The following is a 16,355-nucleotide window of genomic DNA, read 5'->3' on the forward strand; positions in this document are numbered from 1 at the left end:
GAGCCATGGTTCCTACTTGGCTGTTGGCTCGGTTCCTCATCAAGTGGGGCTTCCCAGAATAGCGGCTTCCTTTGTTCAAGTGCGTGAGCCCAGACGACTGTCCCGAGAGCATGCTAACAGGACAGGAAGCTCCAGGGTTAGCTAACCAGACGTGGAGGAATGACCCCTCGCTTTTGGAGCATTGTAGCAATTATGAGCAAGTCACCAACCCAATCACACAAGGAAAGGGGATTGTGCAAAACCGAATACCAGGGGGCTATCTCGGATTGGGTTGTGGCCACACCTGCCTATCTCAGAAGCCCAGTGCTGTATATTTTGTGTGTGCGTGTGCGTGTGCGTGTGCGTGTGCGTGTGCGTGTGTGTGTGTGTGTGTGTGTGCGTGTGTGCGTGTGTGTGTGTGTGTGCGTGCGTGTGTGCGTGTGCGTGTGCGTGTGTGCGTGTGCGCGTGTGCACATTGTTTGCTAGCTGAGCAGCCTATCTTAGTTTCCTTTCCTGTTGCTGTGATGAAATACTCTAACAAAAGCAGCTTACAGGAGACAGAGTTTGTTTTGGCTCACAGTTCAAGGTAGAGTCCACCAAGGTGGGAGGAGCCTGCAGCAGCCGGGTGCATTGCATCCACATCAGAAAACAGAATGGTGCACTGTGTGTGTGTGTGTGTGTTGAGCTCGCTTTCTCTTTCTACTCAATCCAGGTCCCCAAGCCCAGGGAATGGTTCTGTCCACCTTTAGCCTGTGTCTTCCCTCCCCAATTAACCAAATTAAGATAATCCCTGAAAGCAGTGGCCAGAGGTTTATCTCTCAGGTGCTCCTAGATTCCACCAAGTTACTATTGCTGTGAAGAGACATGGTGACCACGGCAGCTCTTATAAAGAAAAAACATTTCATTGGAACTGGTTTACAGCTCAGAGGTTTTTCCATGATCATCACAGCAGGAAGCATGGTGGCATACAGGCAGACATGGAGCTTGAGAAGGAGCTGAGAGAGCTGCATCTGGATCTGCAGGCAGCAGACGGAGACTGCATCACACAGGGCACAGCTTGAGCATAGGAGACCTCAAAGCCCTGGCTGGCTTTTGGGACCCTATTCCTCATACTGGGTCACCTTGCCCAGCCTCAATACAAGGGAGGTGCTTAGTCTTACTGCAGTGTGATACACCACGCTTTGTTGATACCCATGGGAGGCCTGCCCTTTCTGAATAGAAGTGGAGGAGTGGACTGGGGGCGGGGTTTGCAGAATGGAGATAGGGGAGGGAATGGGGTGGGAAACTGTGGTCAGGATGTAAAATAAATTAATTTAATTTTTTAAAAAAAAGACCTCAAAGCCTGCCTCCACAGTGACACACTTCTTCCAACAAGAACACACCTCCTAATAGTGCCACTCCCTCTGGGCTAAGCATTCAAACACGAGTCCGTGGGGACCGTTCCTACTCACACCACCACAGGAGTAAGAACTGGTGGGCAAGGCCAGCACCAGGGTCTGTGTAGTGATGGCCCTGAGCCTTTCATCCTTGCAGACTCCTTGTCCCTGCTGGAAGTACACAGCTGAGAGCATGTCCTACACAGAGCCCGGCTCCAAAGAGGAGATTCCCAGCCTTGGGAGGCAGAGCCAGGTTGACCTCTGTGAGTTTAAGGCCAGCTTAGTCTATATGAGATGTCTTACAAAAAAAAAAAAAAGACATCAGTAAAAATTGTTTGCCTGAATAGATTTTGGACTTAGTTCTTTTGAAAACTCATTTATTTAATGTGTGTGTGTGTGTGTGTGTGTGTGTGTGTGTGTGTGTGTGGTGAGAGAAAGAAAAGAGAGAGGAAGAGAGAGAATGTACATGAATACCAGAAATCAAAACCAGGCATCTTCCTCCTAATCATGCTTCACTTTTTTGTTTGTTTGTTTTGAGACAGGGTCCCTCTGTGTAGCCCTGGCTATCCTGAAACTTGCTCTGCAGACCAGGCTGGCCTCGAACTCACAGTGATCCACTGCCTCTACTTCCCAGGTGCTGGGATCAAAGGCGTGTGCTACCTGGCCTGGCTTCTCCGGTCTCAGGCCCTAGCTGCTCCCAGCTTTTATGACGGTCCCTGGGATCTAAGTCAGGCTCTCTCTCGTGCTTCAGCCACGAGCACGTTACTAACTGAGCCGTTTTCCTCTGCCTCTGCTGCCTTTTTCTTAATAACAAATACTTTATAACTTTCATCCAAATATAAAATCAATTTCTATACCTGCATTCCAAAACATCAAAATGACTTTACTAATATAACAGATAAAAGGAGAATAATTACAATAAAGAGTTTATTTTATGTGTATTGGTGTTTTGCCTGCATGTATATCTGTGCACCATATGTGTGAGTTACAGAAGGTTGTGAACCGCCACATGGGTACTGAGAAAGTCTGGATCCTCTGGGAAGAGCAATTAGTGCTCTTAACCACTAAGCCATCTCTCCAGCCACCTAAAAATGTGTTTGACTCTATAAATGCAGGGCTGGAGAGGTGGTCAGTGGTTAAAGTGATTGTTGTGTATCATGAGGACCAAAGTTTGGTTCTCAGCACTCATGGAACAAACCAGGCCCCCTACATATGCCTTTAACCCAGCTCTGAGGAGGAGGAGGAGGAGGAGAGATAGAATTGCTGGAATTTGCTTGCTCCGGATTTAGTGAGAAGCCTTATCTTACAAAAATAAAGTGGTGAATGATTGAGGAGACCTGACTTCAGCCTCTAGCGGCAACATGCACGACCACAGTGCACATTCATACATGCAGGCTGAGTGAGCATGCACACAACCACAGTGCACACTCACATAAGCATGCCGAGGGAGCATGCACACAACCACAGATAACTAACCAAGTCTTTAAAAAACATGTAAATTCAAAACAATAATATGTCAATTCTCTAAAACACCGAGGTTGGATCCTCCTTTCTGGCTTAGAGTCACTGCTGACCAGACGTGCTTGAACTTCAAGGGAGGTCTCCAATCTTAGATTTGCCTTTGGTGCTGCAGTTTTTTAGCCAGATGAGTAATTCTTGGAAACTTTCAAAACAAAACAAACCATTAGCCCATAATTTACATAGTAGTTGTATTCCTGGAAATTTGAATGTGTGTTCAAATTGTTAAAAGAAAAAACAATCTCTTGGTTGGAGTTAGTCCAGGCTCAGGTAGTTATAAATAAGACTATTGTCGTGCTGAACACTGGGGACTCCAAGGGTTCTGAGAAAGGTAGTTATAGAGAAGTTTGTTGTACTTGCCAGGACAAATTTCTGGACCCTGGTAGCCTCCCTTCCAAAATCTCTCGGTTCCATAAACGGATCTCGGTTACTGTCGAAAGGACAAATGTTGGTTGGCAGGTGTGGTGATGTGTGCCTGTGATCCAGCACTTGGGAAGCCCAGGAGGAAGATGGGGGGTTTAAAGTCAGCCTGGACTACACAGTAAACTTCGTTTCCAAATTAGTAAAAACCCCTGGTGCTGGAGAGCTGGCTCAGCAGTGAGGAGTGTTGGCTATTGCCTTGAGGACTAGTGTTCAGTTCCCAGGCCCGCCTCAGACGCCCCGCTGTGACAACAGCCTCCGGGATCCAGCGCCCTTGTTTGACCTCCGAGAGTGCCTGCACACATGCATGCACGCCTAAGAGAGTGCACGAACACACACGAATAGTAAAAGTAAATGTTGGTTTTTTTCTTTGAGACAGGGTTTCTCTGTGTAGCTCTGGCTGTTCTGGAACTCGCTCTGTAGCCCAGGCTGGCCTTGGTCTCAGAGATCCGCCTGCCTCTGCCTCTCGAGTGCTGGGATTAAAGGTGAGTGCCACCACCGCCGTGGCATAAAAGGAAATCTTAAAACAACAAAAACCCAAGCTTGTGATTCATAGAAGTTCAACATCATATCTGCTCCATAGAGATACTATGAATTTTTAAAGAACGAGCTGGGGGTATATCGCAATGATAGCACGCTTGGCTACTATATGCAGAACCCCGGGTTATCAAACCTCAGTACTGAACAAAACAAAACAAACAAACAAACAAACTTACAAGCCAATTCTGACAAAATACTTTCTTTTCCAACAGGAACCTGTTTCCTTCCAATCTTGTGGTTGCCGCATTCTCTACGGTAAGGTTTGATGCTTTCCAAACACATGAGACTTGAACTGGAGAACCGTGTGAATCAGTGCCCCAGAGTTTGATAACAGACAGTGAGGACAGATCCTAGTGTAGTCCATCCCCAAATCCCTTCAGGAATGAGGCTTGTTAGGAGAAATGGTCCTGAAATCAGGATCAGGCCTCGAAGTGAGGAGAGCATAATACAAAAAAAAAAAGTACAATATGTGTTAGAGCCAAAGGGTGTGGCCATGAAGGAGGAGAGGCTTCCCTGGGAAACCTGGAGACAAGGTCATTAATAGTGAGAATAAGAGAGATGGGGGGGGGACCATGAGGGTGAGCGGGGAGGCCAGAGGAACCTCTTCATAGACATTCCAGGGCAACCCAGAGGGATCATGTTATAAACAAACATTAGAGTCAGTTTTTATAGATGGATACTTGGAACAAAATTAAAAAAAAAAAATGACAAAACTCTAAAATGTAGAAAGGGGCCTCCCAAATCTTCCTACAGCATTTAGAAAGCACCCTCAAACCATTGTTTGGAGAATGTCTCAAACATTGTAGAATTATTATTAGAAATAATACTTTCGTTTGGATGTACATGTTCCAAAAAAAAAAAAGTGGGGGAAAATCTTCCCATGTTACTCCATAGAATTACCTCTCATCAACATTTTGGTGTGCTTCCTTCCGATGTGTTCTTTTTTCTGTAAATGTACAGACAGTATTTATTTATTTATTTATTTATTTTATTCTATGCGTTCTTCTGCATGTGTATCTGTGTACTACATGCATGCCTGGTGCCCTTGGCAGGCCAGAAGAGGGCATTGGATCCCCTAGAGTTACAGATGGTTGTGAGTTGCCGTTTGGATGCTGGGAACTGAATCTGGAGCCTCTGGAAGAACAGCCAGTGCTCTGGCCATTTCTCTAGCCCCTGGGAATGCACAGTTTTTAAACATGATTATGCAAATGTATTGCTCCCATGTAGACATATACAGATATGCTTTATGACCTGCTTTTTCTGTGGCGGCATATTACAAACATTTTCCCATGTGGGTAAATTTCCTTTCACCTAGAAGTTGGTGGCTGTAAGAATGTAGCACACTTTTCTTCCAACTGTGCCCTGTTGATGGGTATTCAGGTTGGTTAGAGATTTTCCCCCTTTTTAAGCAATGTGGAGAAGAAGTCCCCCCAGCCACTCTTCACACAGAACATGAGTAGACAGGTCTAGGCGTGTGATTGCTTTTTATGAGAAAAAAAAAAAAAACTTTCTTACAACAGTTTTTGTTTTGCATATTTTTTACATAGGAAAAAAAACTACCTATTTTGCATTTTTAACCTGCATGTAAGCACAGGAGTGCCTTGTATATATAATATGAGGTAGAGAAAAAATAGTTACATAGAGCTTTTTGTGCTTGTCACAAAAGGGGTGAGGTGGGCTTGGTTTCGTGCCACCCCGATCATGGCACAGCTGACTGGAGCTGCCTCTCTGGAACTCTGATAAGGTTGAGAGGAGTTGAAGCTCATCAAACAGGGGCATAAGTCGGCAGGCACTCAGGTCTGTACTGTATGGACCCCTGACAGGTCTGGGGCCACACGACCTCGGTGGCTCCAGCAGAACCCACTCGGCAGCAGGGACAGAGATGCGGCGCGCACCGTGCAAAGGTGTGTCTAGTCAACCAGCAGTAGGACAAGGGCCAGGAGACTTGGCCAGCAGACACTGCCTTGCCTTGAGTCTCCTCCTCTAGAGATCACAGCTCAAGCCATATTAGAAGCATGCCAGGAGAGCAGCCACACGAGTCATTCTGGAACGCAGTGGAGCATAAATAGATGAATGGGGGGAAAATGTGATGGATTTTGACTTTCTGGAATTGGTACCAAACTTCTTCAAATAATCTGAAGCATGAGCTGTTGGAGTACCAAACTATCAGCAGGAAACGGTGTACATCTTCTCTAACCTTTTGCCCAAGGAACAGGTGGAAATTGTTGGGTTCCTAAATAACCCAAAAATTTCTGGAAGGGCTTTGCTGCCTTGGTGTTAACGTAACTTTTATGCAGGTTTCAGAGGTCAGTGTCAGGCCAGCCAAGTGCAGCCTGCCCAGCACACTCACTGAACAGCAGCAGTAGATGGAGGCCTCCCTGCCTCAGTGCCTCTGGGTGGGTCCTTAGACCTGCTCACTGATGATGGGTTTCTTCCTTTTTATCAGTCTGCAACCAGTTACACGATGGTGAGCCATAACACCAGCTCCGGGAACGTGACCTACGAGAAGGTAAGGTTCTCCAGAAGATCACAAAAGTGTGTGGAAAGCAATCCAGCTGCCTTGATAAAGCATGTCCACAATGTGTCTTTCACTTACTGTGGTTGGAGATTGGGGCTTCTGAATGGAATGTTAAAAGCCTCCAGGTTAGGTTGGCTCCTTCTCACAATGGCCAAAAGCCAGAGTCTGGAGCATGGGAATCTTCAGAGGTCTGTAAGCTACTTCATAACTCCTTCTCTCCTAATGCAATGGGAAGGTGACTCAGAATACACATAGAACTTGAAAAAAAAAAAAAAAACTAACACAATAAAAAAAAAAGAAATAAAAATGACATATAATAACCCAATGCATATTTTACCACATTAATGGACAATTATAGAAGCTATAACCAAGTTTTCGTATGTTTCCATCGACTTGGAATTAATAAATATGAATTTAAAAACCAGTGAGGTCTGGTACTGATAGGGTACTGTTGTAATCCCAGCACTTTTGAGGCTGAAGCAAGAGAATCACTGTGAGCTCTAGGATAGCCTAGGCTATACAGGAAGACTCTATCTCAAAAGTAAGATTAAGTAGTAATCATTTTTTAAAAAATGCATGGTGAGCCAGGCAGTGATGGCGCACGCCTTTAATCCCAGCTCTTGGGAGGCAGAGGCAGGCGGATCTCTGTGAGTTTGAGACCAGCCTGGTCTACAGAGTGAGTTCCAGGAAAGGCGCAAAGCTACACAGTGAAACTCTGTCTCGAAAAACAAACAAACAAGCAAATAAGCATGGTGGCATGTGCCTATAGTTCCAGCTACTTGAGGAGCCGAGGCAAGAGGATCACTTGAACCAAGGGCGCAGGGCAGGCAGCACAGCACAGTGAAGCCCCGTCTCTGTGAATATAATAAAGTCTGCTGCTGTAGACTCCTACAATCTCAGCACTAAGGAGGCTGAGACAGGAGTTTCAAGTCAGCCTGAGATGCAGAGTTGAAATGCCCGTCTCGGAATAACAAAAGTAATCAACAAAAGCAGTAAGGCAGAATCCAACCTAATATATATTGTTAGTCCTTTTTTTTGCATATTTTGAAAAAAAGACTGCTAGGTAAATACTTTCACATCTGTCATATGTATAGTAACCCAGAATGCTGTGGCTGCGTCTGCAGGTTGACATGTTGTACCAGTGATTTGGATTTTAGTGCTTTGTCTGGTCAACACACTTTCTAAAATGGTAAATGACACTTGGTAAAGTTAAAACAAAATAGTGTTTCTCTTGACTTTACATCAACTCGGTATCTTTGGAAAGTTCAGGTTCTTTGTGTATATAAAACAGTCAAGTCAGGTGTGGTGGTACACACCTTTAATTTAGCACTTGGGAGACAGAGGCAGGTGGATCTCTGAGTTCGAGGCCAACCTGGTCTACAGATTAAGTTCCAGGCCAGCCAGGACTACATAGTGAGATCTTGTCTCAAAACAAAGCACCAGAGTCAACATTCTCCTTGGGTGTGTCACTTGACCCTCCGGACAGCCTGGTCCCCTTTGCAAATGGCTGGAAGGGGTTTGCTAAGGCTCATCGGGACTCTCGGAGCCTCGGGCAGTGCAGGTGACTAGAGCATCACCTGGATACCTTCAAGTTCTGTCAAACATGGCATCCCTGGCTGCTCTGGCTTCCCCGATGGAAGTGCCAGCGACCCATGAGTATCCCCCGGCTGATGTCCCCCTGTTCTCATGGTAAATTCGAAGAATGTCAGCTCTTTAGCAGAGGAGCTATGTGGCCTTGTCAGTTCCGGGCTTCTTTTTTAAAGACACAGGTAGCGTAAGTCTTGTCCTCAAGGGTGGGATGCTGCTGGTGGAATTAACCAGGAACCTAAGGACACCCAGGAGGCTGCAGGCCTCACCTGTGGCTCTCTGCCACGCCTGCTTTGATCTCCTGTGATAACTTGCCATGGGTGCAAACCTAGCCTTTTATTGATTGAGTCATTAATTCAGTAAACAGTGACATTTGGCAGCTGCTGAGTGCCAGACTCAGGTGGTGCTCACCCTCAACAAAGCCCTGCCCTGGTAGAGCTCATTCTGATGAAAGGGACCATAGAACAAATGCATCCGCTTAGGAGAAAATAGAAACAGAGTATGTAAACAGGCAGAGAAAGTACATGCATGTGCTAGATGGTGATTAGCCTCGGTGGGCAGGGAGTCCTTTCCATAGAGCCGACGGGGGAGATAGAAGACAATCTGGAGAGAGAATGATGCAGGTAATGGGAACAGACTATGGAAAGACATAACACTACTTGGGGTGCAGCCCTGGCTGTGGCTGATTGTGTCTAGGCTTTCCTGACCCTGTCAATCCCAGCATGCTTCACACCACCTGCCGCCAGCTTCCTCCACCCCCCCCCCCCCCCAAAAAGACTCATCTCATTGGTTGCTCTGGCAGGCCAGAAAGTCCGTTCCTTAGCTGGAATTACCTGATCTCAAATACCACATCTTGGACTGACAGGCCTTCTGAAACCAGCATTTGGCAATAGATGAATTCCCTGGTTGTACTGATTCTCCTGTCAGTCCCGGCTAGGGCGCTGGACATGGACCAGAGAATGAGTTGGTACTCTCAGGTCAGTAACGGGTGCTTGCCAGGCAGCCCATAGGTCCTGGTAGTGTTGGCTTCTCCACAGACTACCAAAGCCAGCAGTAGAGATGGCACTGCCATTCAAAATCTTTTTCTATAGTTCTTTAATAGGCCAAGTCCAGGATAAAACAGCAGTACTCAGAAATCTATGGTATTACAATGCCATTGTAAGAACATACTCCAGGATGATCTCTAAGGCAATATCCATTAAAATAATAAGAGTGGTAGTCTCATCACTTGAGAGGCGGAGGCGGTAAAATTGTGAGTTCCAGGCCTGCTCTGGCTATACAGTGAGACTCTGTATCACGAAATTTAAAAATGCCTCCCTTTACTATATGCTCCCTGTCATGGCGAACCTAAAATATCTGAAACTGTAAACCAAAATAAACCTTTCCTCCAAAAACCAAACCAAACAGACAAACAACTTCCGGGGATATAGCGGCATTGGTAGAATTGCCTTACATGCCCAAGCCCTGGGTTCTATCCCCAGACCCACCTAAAGCCAGGCGTGGTGGCGCATGCCTGTGATTCTGATGCCCAGGATGTGGAAGCGGCTGGATCAGTTAAGGCCATCTTTAGCTACATAAGTGCAAGACCAGCCTTGGCTGCAAGAGACCCTATCCCCCCCCCCCAAACCAAACAATTACTAGTTTTGATTTTCCAGAAATAGCCTGAGTACTTCACACATATACTTCCCAACAGCTGCATATCAGCTGTTGTTTTTTATTATTTTGTAGGTAGAGAACTGATACACAGAGAGATTAAGTAATTCACCTAAACTCACTCAGCTAAGGCTCCACAGCGGGCTTCCTCACCTAGTACCACTGCTAGAAATGTCCCTGGTAAGTGTGTGTGTGTGTGTGTGTGTGTGTGTGTGTGTGTGTGTGTGTGTGTGTGTGTATTATATATATATAGTATAAACAGTGTATGATGAGTGTCTTCCTGTCCTTCAGCATTACTAGTAGATTTGAGATGTTTCTTAATGAAAAATTAGAAGGTGACGACACAGCCACCTCCTGTCCATCCTTACGACATGTTTGCATTCTTGGTCATTGACAAGCTTCATGTGAGTCGCCTTTCACTCAGATGTGTCCAGTTAACCTGGGAATTAGTGAAATCTATTGAAAGTATATTTATGGAAAATTTAGGTGTCTGTGTACCAGATGCTGAGCCACCGCCTCGCTTCTGTGACAGAGCTAGCAGGGATAAGGGATCTGGGAACTGTGTAGCCCAGTAATTTCCTTACTGCCCTGGGCTGTCACAGGAAAGAGGAGTGACCCAGCCCTCCACCCAGCTCACACACCTTTTCCTACATGGGCTGAAGGGCTCACGACTCTACCAGCCTTTCCTTACAGGAAAAGTTCTATTAAAAAATAATCGAGGGACAGATGAGATGAACCCGTGGGTTAAGTCAGTTGCTGCCAGGTTCTGATGACCCAAATTTGATCTGTGGGACCCACTGTGCCTAGACACACAGGTGCTGTGCCATGTGTGTGCACACACAATCGTGCATATAATAAATGAATACATTTGAATTGCTTTTGTTTTTGTTTTCCAAGACAGGGTTTCTCTGTGTAACAGTCCTGGCTGTCCTAGAACTCACTCTGTAGACCAGGCTGGCCTCGAACTTACAGAGATCCAACTGCCTCTGTCTCCTGAGTGCTGGGATTAAAGGTTTGTGCCACCACTGCCTGGCAAATAAATGTAATTAAAAAAAAAAAAAAAACCAGCAGTTGAGAACTACTTAGTCTGATGCTTGTCTTGTACATGACGGACCTGAGGTTCAGAGAGGCAGTTGTTCCCAGAACTGGAACTGATATCTGAGCTTTTAAGTTATATCACCACTTTTTTTTTTGTTTTTGTTTTTGTTTTTTTTGTTTTTCGATTTCTTTGTTTTTCACTTTTGCTCCTTTATTCATCACTTTTTGGTGTGTTTTTCTTTTTTTTTTCTTGTTGTTTTTTTAAAGAGTTATTTTAGTTCTAGTTATTATGTGCATGTAGATGTGTCTGTGTGAGGGTTTTATGCCTGAGAACAGCCATCTGTGGAGGCCAGAAGAGGGTATTGGATCCTCTGGAGTTACATGTCCTTGTGAGCTGTAGATACTGGGAACTGAACTCTAATCCTCTGCACAAACAGCAAATGATCTTAACCTCCGCGCCATCTTTCCAGTCCATTTGTGTTTGTTTGTTTGGTTTTGAGTTGGGGTCTCAGTGAATGGCCTTGAACTTAGAATCCTGCTGCCCTGGCCTCCTAAGTGCTAGGTTCCAGCACCATCCTGCCAGGCTCTGGTGTTTTGGTGGGATGAAATGCTTGTCTACTCCCTGCCGCAGCAGTGGGTCTCAGCGTTGTTGGAGATACAAAGGCTCCGTTATGTCTACACGTCTTCAATCTAGTCAGTGTTTAGCGAAGATCCTCTGGGGAAAGCCGTGTGAGTCCTAAAAATCTCCTGAGACTTGGCAGCCAGGAGGTCAGTATAAGCCAATCAGCAGATGTGCTGACATTTAGGAGTTGACGGTTACAGTCCTTGGGTCTCTGAAGGAACTTCCTTACAGCCAGATTTTCTTTGTTTCTTTTGTTTTATTTTGGTTTTGGGGTTTTATTTTGGTTTTGGTTTTTATTTTTGAGAACAAGATTTTACTTTATAGCCCAGGCTAGCCTCAAAACTCCATTGATCCTCCTTCCATGTCTCCCGAGTACTATGATTCCAGGTGTGAGCTTTCGCTCCTGGCTAATAGGTAAACATTTTTTTCGGTTGACTTTGTGTGTCCCCCAACTCTATCTCCTGCTGTTTTCTGCTGCTCTGTTTTTGATTCACTAAAGTTAAAGGAAATGGGAGTGTTTGATTGTTCTACACACAATGCATCAGACACCAAGCAGACACACGCTCGTTACCCCTCTGTTGTTGACTTGAGTCTCTGTCTTCTGATCGTCAGGTCCCCATCGTCACCGACATTGAAGGGATGAATATCTTAGGACTGGTCCTTTTTGCCCTGGTGTTAGGGGTGGCTCTAAAGAAGCTAGGCCCCGAGGGAGAAGAGCTCATCCGATTCTTCAATTCCTTCAATGAGGCAACGATGGTGCTGGTGTCCTGGATTATGTGGTGAGTGCCACCATGCCATCTCCTTCCTCTGTCCCCCTCACATCTAGGAAAGATTTCAATACTCTAGGTTACCCTGTGGGAGACCTGGCCTCATGCCGGGTATGCAGTTAATGAAATATAGGCCCGCCATGGTACACGAGGTGATGGTTGGACCAGTTAGATGGCTCAGTGGGTAAGAGTAAACCTGAAAACCCTGGTTTGATCTCTGGAACCCACAGTGGGAGGAGCAAACAGATACCTAAAAGTTGTCTTCCACCTTCATATGTACCCAGACATTACACACACACACACACACACATACAAACACACACACACACACACACACACACACACACACCATGATGATGATGATGTTTTCAGTATTTCAAAAAGTGATGCTGGTGCAATCATCTGGTCTGGATCTCCTAGAGAACATAGTTCTGTGTGGTGCACACAGTTCCTGTGTGGTGTCCACAGACTCCTTGACTCCTAGAGAGCTGGTGTGCACACAGTTCCTGTGTGGTGTCCACACTGACTCCTTGACTCCTAGAGAGCTGGTGTGCACATAGTTCCTGTGTGGTGTCCACACCGACTCCTTGACTCCTAGAGAGCTGGTGTGCACACAGTTCCTGTGTGGTGTCCACAGACTCCTTGACTCCTAGAGAGCTGGTGTGCACACAGTTCCTGTGTGGTGTCCACAGACTCCTTGACTCCTATCACCACCATCCATGCATGGGTTCCCATGTGGACACATGTGTTCTCCATGTCCTGTTTGCAGTCTGCTGCATAAAAGAAGTTTCTCTTATCTTCAAATGATAAACTTTAAGATTCAAGGAGGCTTGTCGGTGTGACCTTTTACAGTAAAGAGGAGAAACTCATCTCACCCTGCTTAGGTAAAACTTAAAATGCTCATTTATGAAAGCTTTTAATTTGTAAGAGCTTCTTTGTGTGATGTTAATGGAAGGATGATTGCTCAATAAAAATCACTAGCTTGATTCTTGGCTTCCTTCAAAGCAACTTCCCTGAAATCAGGCCAGTCCCAGACCTCATGTCTTCAAAGCTTTTCCTGTCATTTCATCTGCTTTAAACACCATGACCATAAACATCTTGGGGAGGAAAGGGTTTATTTTAGCTTACAGCTTCACATCCCAGTCCTCATGGAAGGAAGTCAGGGCAGGAACTCCAGCAGGGCAGGAACCTGGGGCAGGAGCTGATGCAGAGGCCATGGAGTGTTGCTTACCGGCTTGTCCTCATGGCTTGCTCAGCCTGCTTTCTTACAGTACCCAAGACCAACTGCCTAAGATCATCTGGGCCCTCCTCCACCAATCATCAGTCAAGATAATGCACTATACCACAGGCCAATGGCGTGGGGGGGGCATTGTCTCAGTTAATGTTCCCTTCTCCCAAGTGACTTAGCTAGCCTGTGACAAGCTGACATTAAAAACAAGCTAACACATCCCCCAAGCAGACCTCTGGATCTTAGACCCCATCCATTAGTTGTGAAAAACTTGTTTATGCTTTCAATTTCAATACAAAATAATTACAAAGTATTTCTTGTTGTCGACCACTAATAATCCAGCACTTTCCCCTCTCTGATGACGTAGGTCCCAACTGGACTAGTTTGAGGAGAAATTTGAAACTGACAAAAATTTGAAACTAAAACAAATACAGATCCCATCAGTGGTATTTCTCTTGCTCAGTATAAAAATCATGTAGCCCAGCTCTCTGCAAACATGCCGCTTCGCTTGACTGTCGTTCTGGGGGGAGAACTGGGGTCTGCTGTTTGTTTGTTTGTTTGTTTTTGAGGTAGGGTCTAGCGGAGCCCAGGCTGGCCTTGAACTTGCTATGCAGCCAAGGATGATCTAGAACTCCCAGTCCCCATGTTTGAATCTCCCAAGTACTGGCAGACCTGTTTTTCCACATCCCACTCAAGTGTCCTTACTAGTGAAAACAGCGTGTTTAAACTGTTAGAGAAAGCACGGGCATGGAAGCGGGCAGTTCACAGAGAGGAGAGCCAGCAGGAGCAGTCAGCATTCTAAGGAGGGCCTGCCCGGGTTGAAAATCAAAGTAACAGCAAGCTGGCTTTGTCGGGAGGTGGTGAGAATGAGAACAGGGTCCTTAACCCTGGTCCTTTTGACCTCTAGGTCTGGCCTTCAAAGTTGTGACAAAAAATCTGTCTTCCTGACATCTCCAGACATCCCCTAAGAGAGAAATGTCCCCTGGGTGGCCACTGGTGCGGGAGCAGGGTGGACGGCTTCCCTCTGGACTGTCACTGGGGTTGGGAATTGGCACAGACAGTCAGAAAACAACCATTTGCTGATGTTTAAAATGTGCACACCTCCAAATCAGCAGAGGCCCTGCTTGGTGTCTTCACCTAGAGAACACGGCGGATGGGCACAGACAGTGTTTCCAAAGATGAGAACGTAGGAAGAAATCAGGACACTTCCATTCTGAGGAAATACTAAAGACAAGGCTGTAAGCTAGACACACGTGTACTACCAGCCCATGACAGGTGGAGGTAAGAGGATCCAGAGTTCAAGGACAGCCTTGACTAAATGTGATCCTGTCTCAAACTCAGCCTCCTTTGGGAAAAAAAAAAAAAAGTGTAGTGAAAATTAGAAACAACCCAAATGTCTATCAATAGTAGGCAGTGGATAAACAAAATGTGGAATATACAAAATGGAGTGTTATAAAAATGATATTCTGATATACACTACAACATGGAGGAGCCTTAAAGGCATTGGGCTAACGAAACAGGTCAAGAAGGACAAAATGTGTGTTCTGCTTTTGTGTGCCAGAGGCTGGCCGGGGCGGAGGGCGTGGGAACCACACTTCGGTGAGAACAGAGCTTCACTCTTGGTCTGGGTGGCGGTGGTGGCTGCCGGACAATTTGGATGTACTTAGTGACAATCAACTCTAAAGATGATCTAAGTGCTCATTTTTATGTGTATTTCATCACAAAAAAAGGTAGCTTTCTAAATACTGATATGAAAATATCTTGGCAGTGTAATGTGGAGTGTAAAATAAGTAAATTCAGATTTCAGTGCATCCCAGCACCTCTAGGTAGACAGGAAGTGGAGCGCTTCTCTGAGGAGAGATCCGGCTTGAGTGTGGTGCTAAGGAGCAGCGTTCTAGTCTAGAGGGGATGTATTCTTGTCGAAGATGAGACTGAAATGTCCTAACACCGTGTAGAATGTCTCTAGAAAGAGAACTCAAGAGGCCAGCCACACGGGACGACTTTCCACCACTCACCCCTTTATGCCTCTTGAAATCTGAACTAGCAGGCATTATTAAGCATAAATTAAAATTTATAATTAAAACGACCGTAGAACTGTTACTGAATTGGTATTAAACTTACAGAACTGACTTTTGTTCTTTGTACTTTCTACAGTTTATTCCTTTTCTCACCAAAAAAAAAAAAAAAAAAAAAAAAAAGCCCTCCCTGTTTTGGCCATGTTCCCAGAACATCATTGTTAATGATTTCTTCCCACGGGATCGTGTCTTCCAAACCAAAAAGAATGTAAAACTTCACAGAAGCCCTGGGCTATGTTCCATTTTGTATCACAGCATTTCTGTGGAATTTTTGTCTTTCTGAGTTCTCAGGACAGGTCTGAGCAAAGCCAGAAGTCAAGTTTATAGTCTCAAGGCCTTTACTTGCCATGAAGTTGGTAGCAATCCGTCGCTTAGGAACGTATGTAGAGCAGGAGATTGAAGCAGGAGGATTTCAAGCTCCGGGCTAACCTAGACTATGTGGTGAGACCTTGTCTGAAGGGAAGGAAAGGGGACAGAGAGGAGAAAAGAATGAAAGAAAGTAAGTGTTTATCGAAGGGAAGCAGTCTATGTGTGCAGATGTACTCACCCTGGAATGACTGTCTTCACTGCACGGTCACACAACCTGTTTATTAAAAAAAAGGGGGGGCGTAGCCCATCTTTTTCTGTTTTAGAGTAACTCTATGCAGAGATGACAACAGCCCAGTTGAAAGTTCCTGTTTTGGGAGGCCCGGCATCTCCTGCCCCCACCCCCACCCCACCACTACCACCCACCCCACCACCACCCCCTGCGCCTCTCTGATGAGTATCTGTGCTTATAACCTAGGTACGTACCTATAGGCATCACATTCCTGATTGGAAGCAAGATTGTGGAAATGAAGGACATCATCATGCTGGTGACCAGCCTCGGGAAATACATCTTCGCGTCTATCCTGGGCCACGTTATTCACGGAGGAATTGTCCTGCCTCTTGTCTACTTCGCTTTTACACGAAAAAACCCTTACAGGTTCCTCCTGGGCCTCCTCACACCATTTGCGACGGCTTTTGCCACCTGTTCCAGGTGAGTGAGCTGGGAA

At 45.7% G+C, this 16,355-nt stretch overlaps 1 protein-coding gene across 1 annotated transcript in view; it reads left to right on the top strand.

Annotated features, from left to right (window-relative positions):
• The window catches only part of Slc1a4 (solute carrier family 1 member 4), a 32,379-nt gene that overhangs the window by 9,099 nt on the left and 6,925 nt on the right, over window positions 1-16,355 (top strand). The window contains exons 2-5 of the mRNA XM_028884534.2: window positions 4,046-4,088; window positions 6,280-6,342; window positions 11,864-12,030; window positions 16,106-16,339. Coding sequence (XP_028740367.1) covers window positions 4,046-4,088; window positions 6,280-6,342; window positions 11,864-12,030; window positions 16,106-16,339 — 507 coding nt within the window. The remainder of the gene's footprint in view (window positions 1-4,045; window positions 4,089-6,279; window positions 6,343-11,863; window positions 12,031-16,105; window positions 16,340-16,355) is intronic.

This window comes from Peromyscus leucopus, chromosome 10 (genome assembly GCF_004664715.2).
Source record: "Peromyscus leucopus breed LL Stock chromosome 10, UCI_PerLeu_2.1, whole genome shotgun sequence".
Classification (NCBI taxonomy): Eukaryota; Metazoa; Chordata; class Mammalia; order Rodentia; family Cricetidae; genus Peromyscus; species Peromyscus leucopus.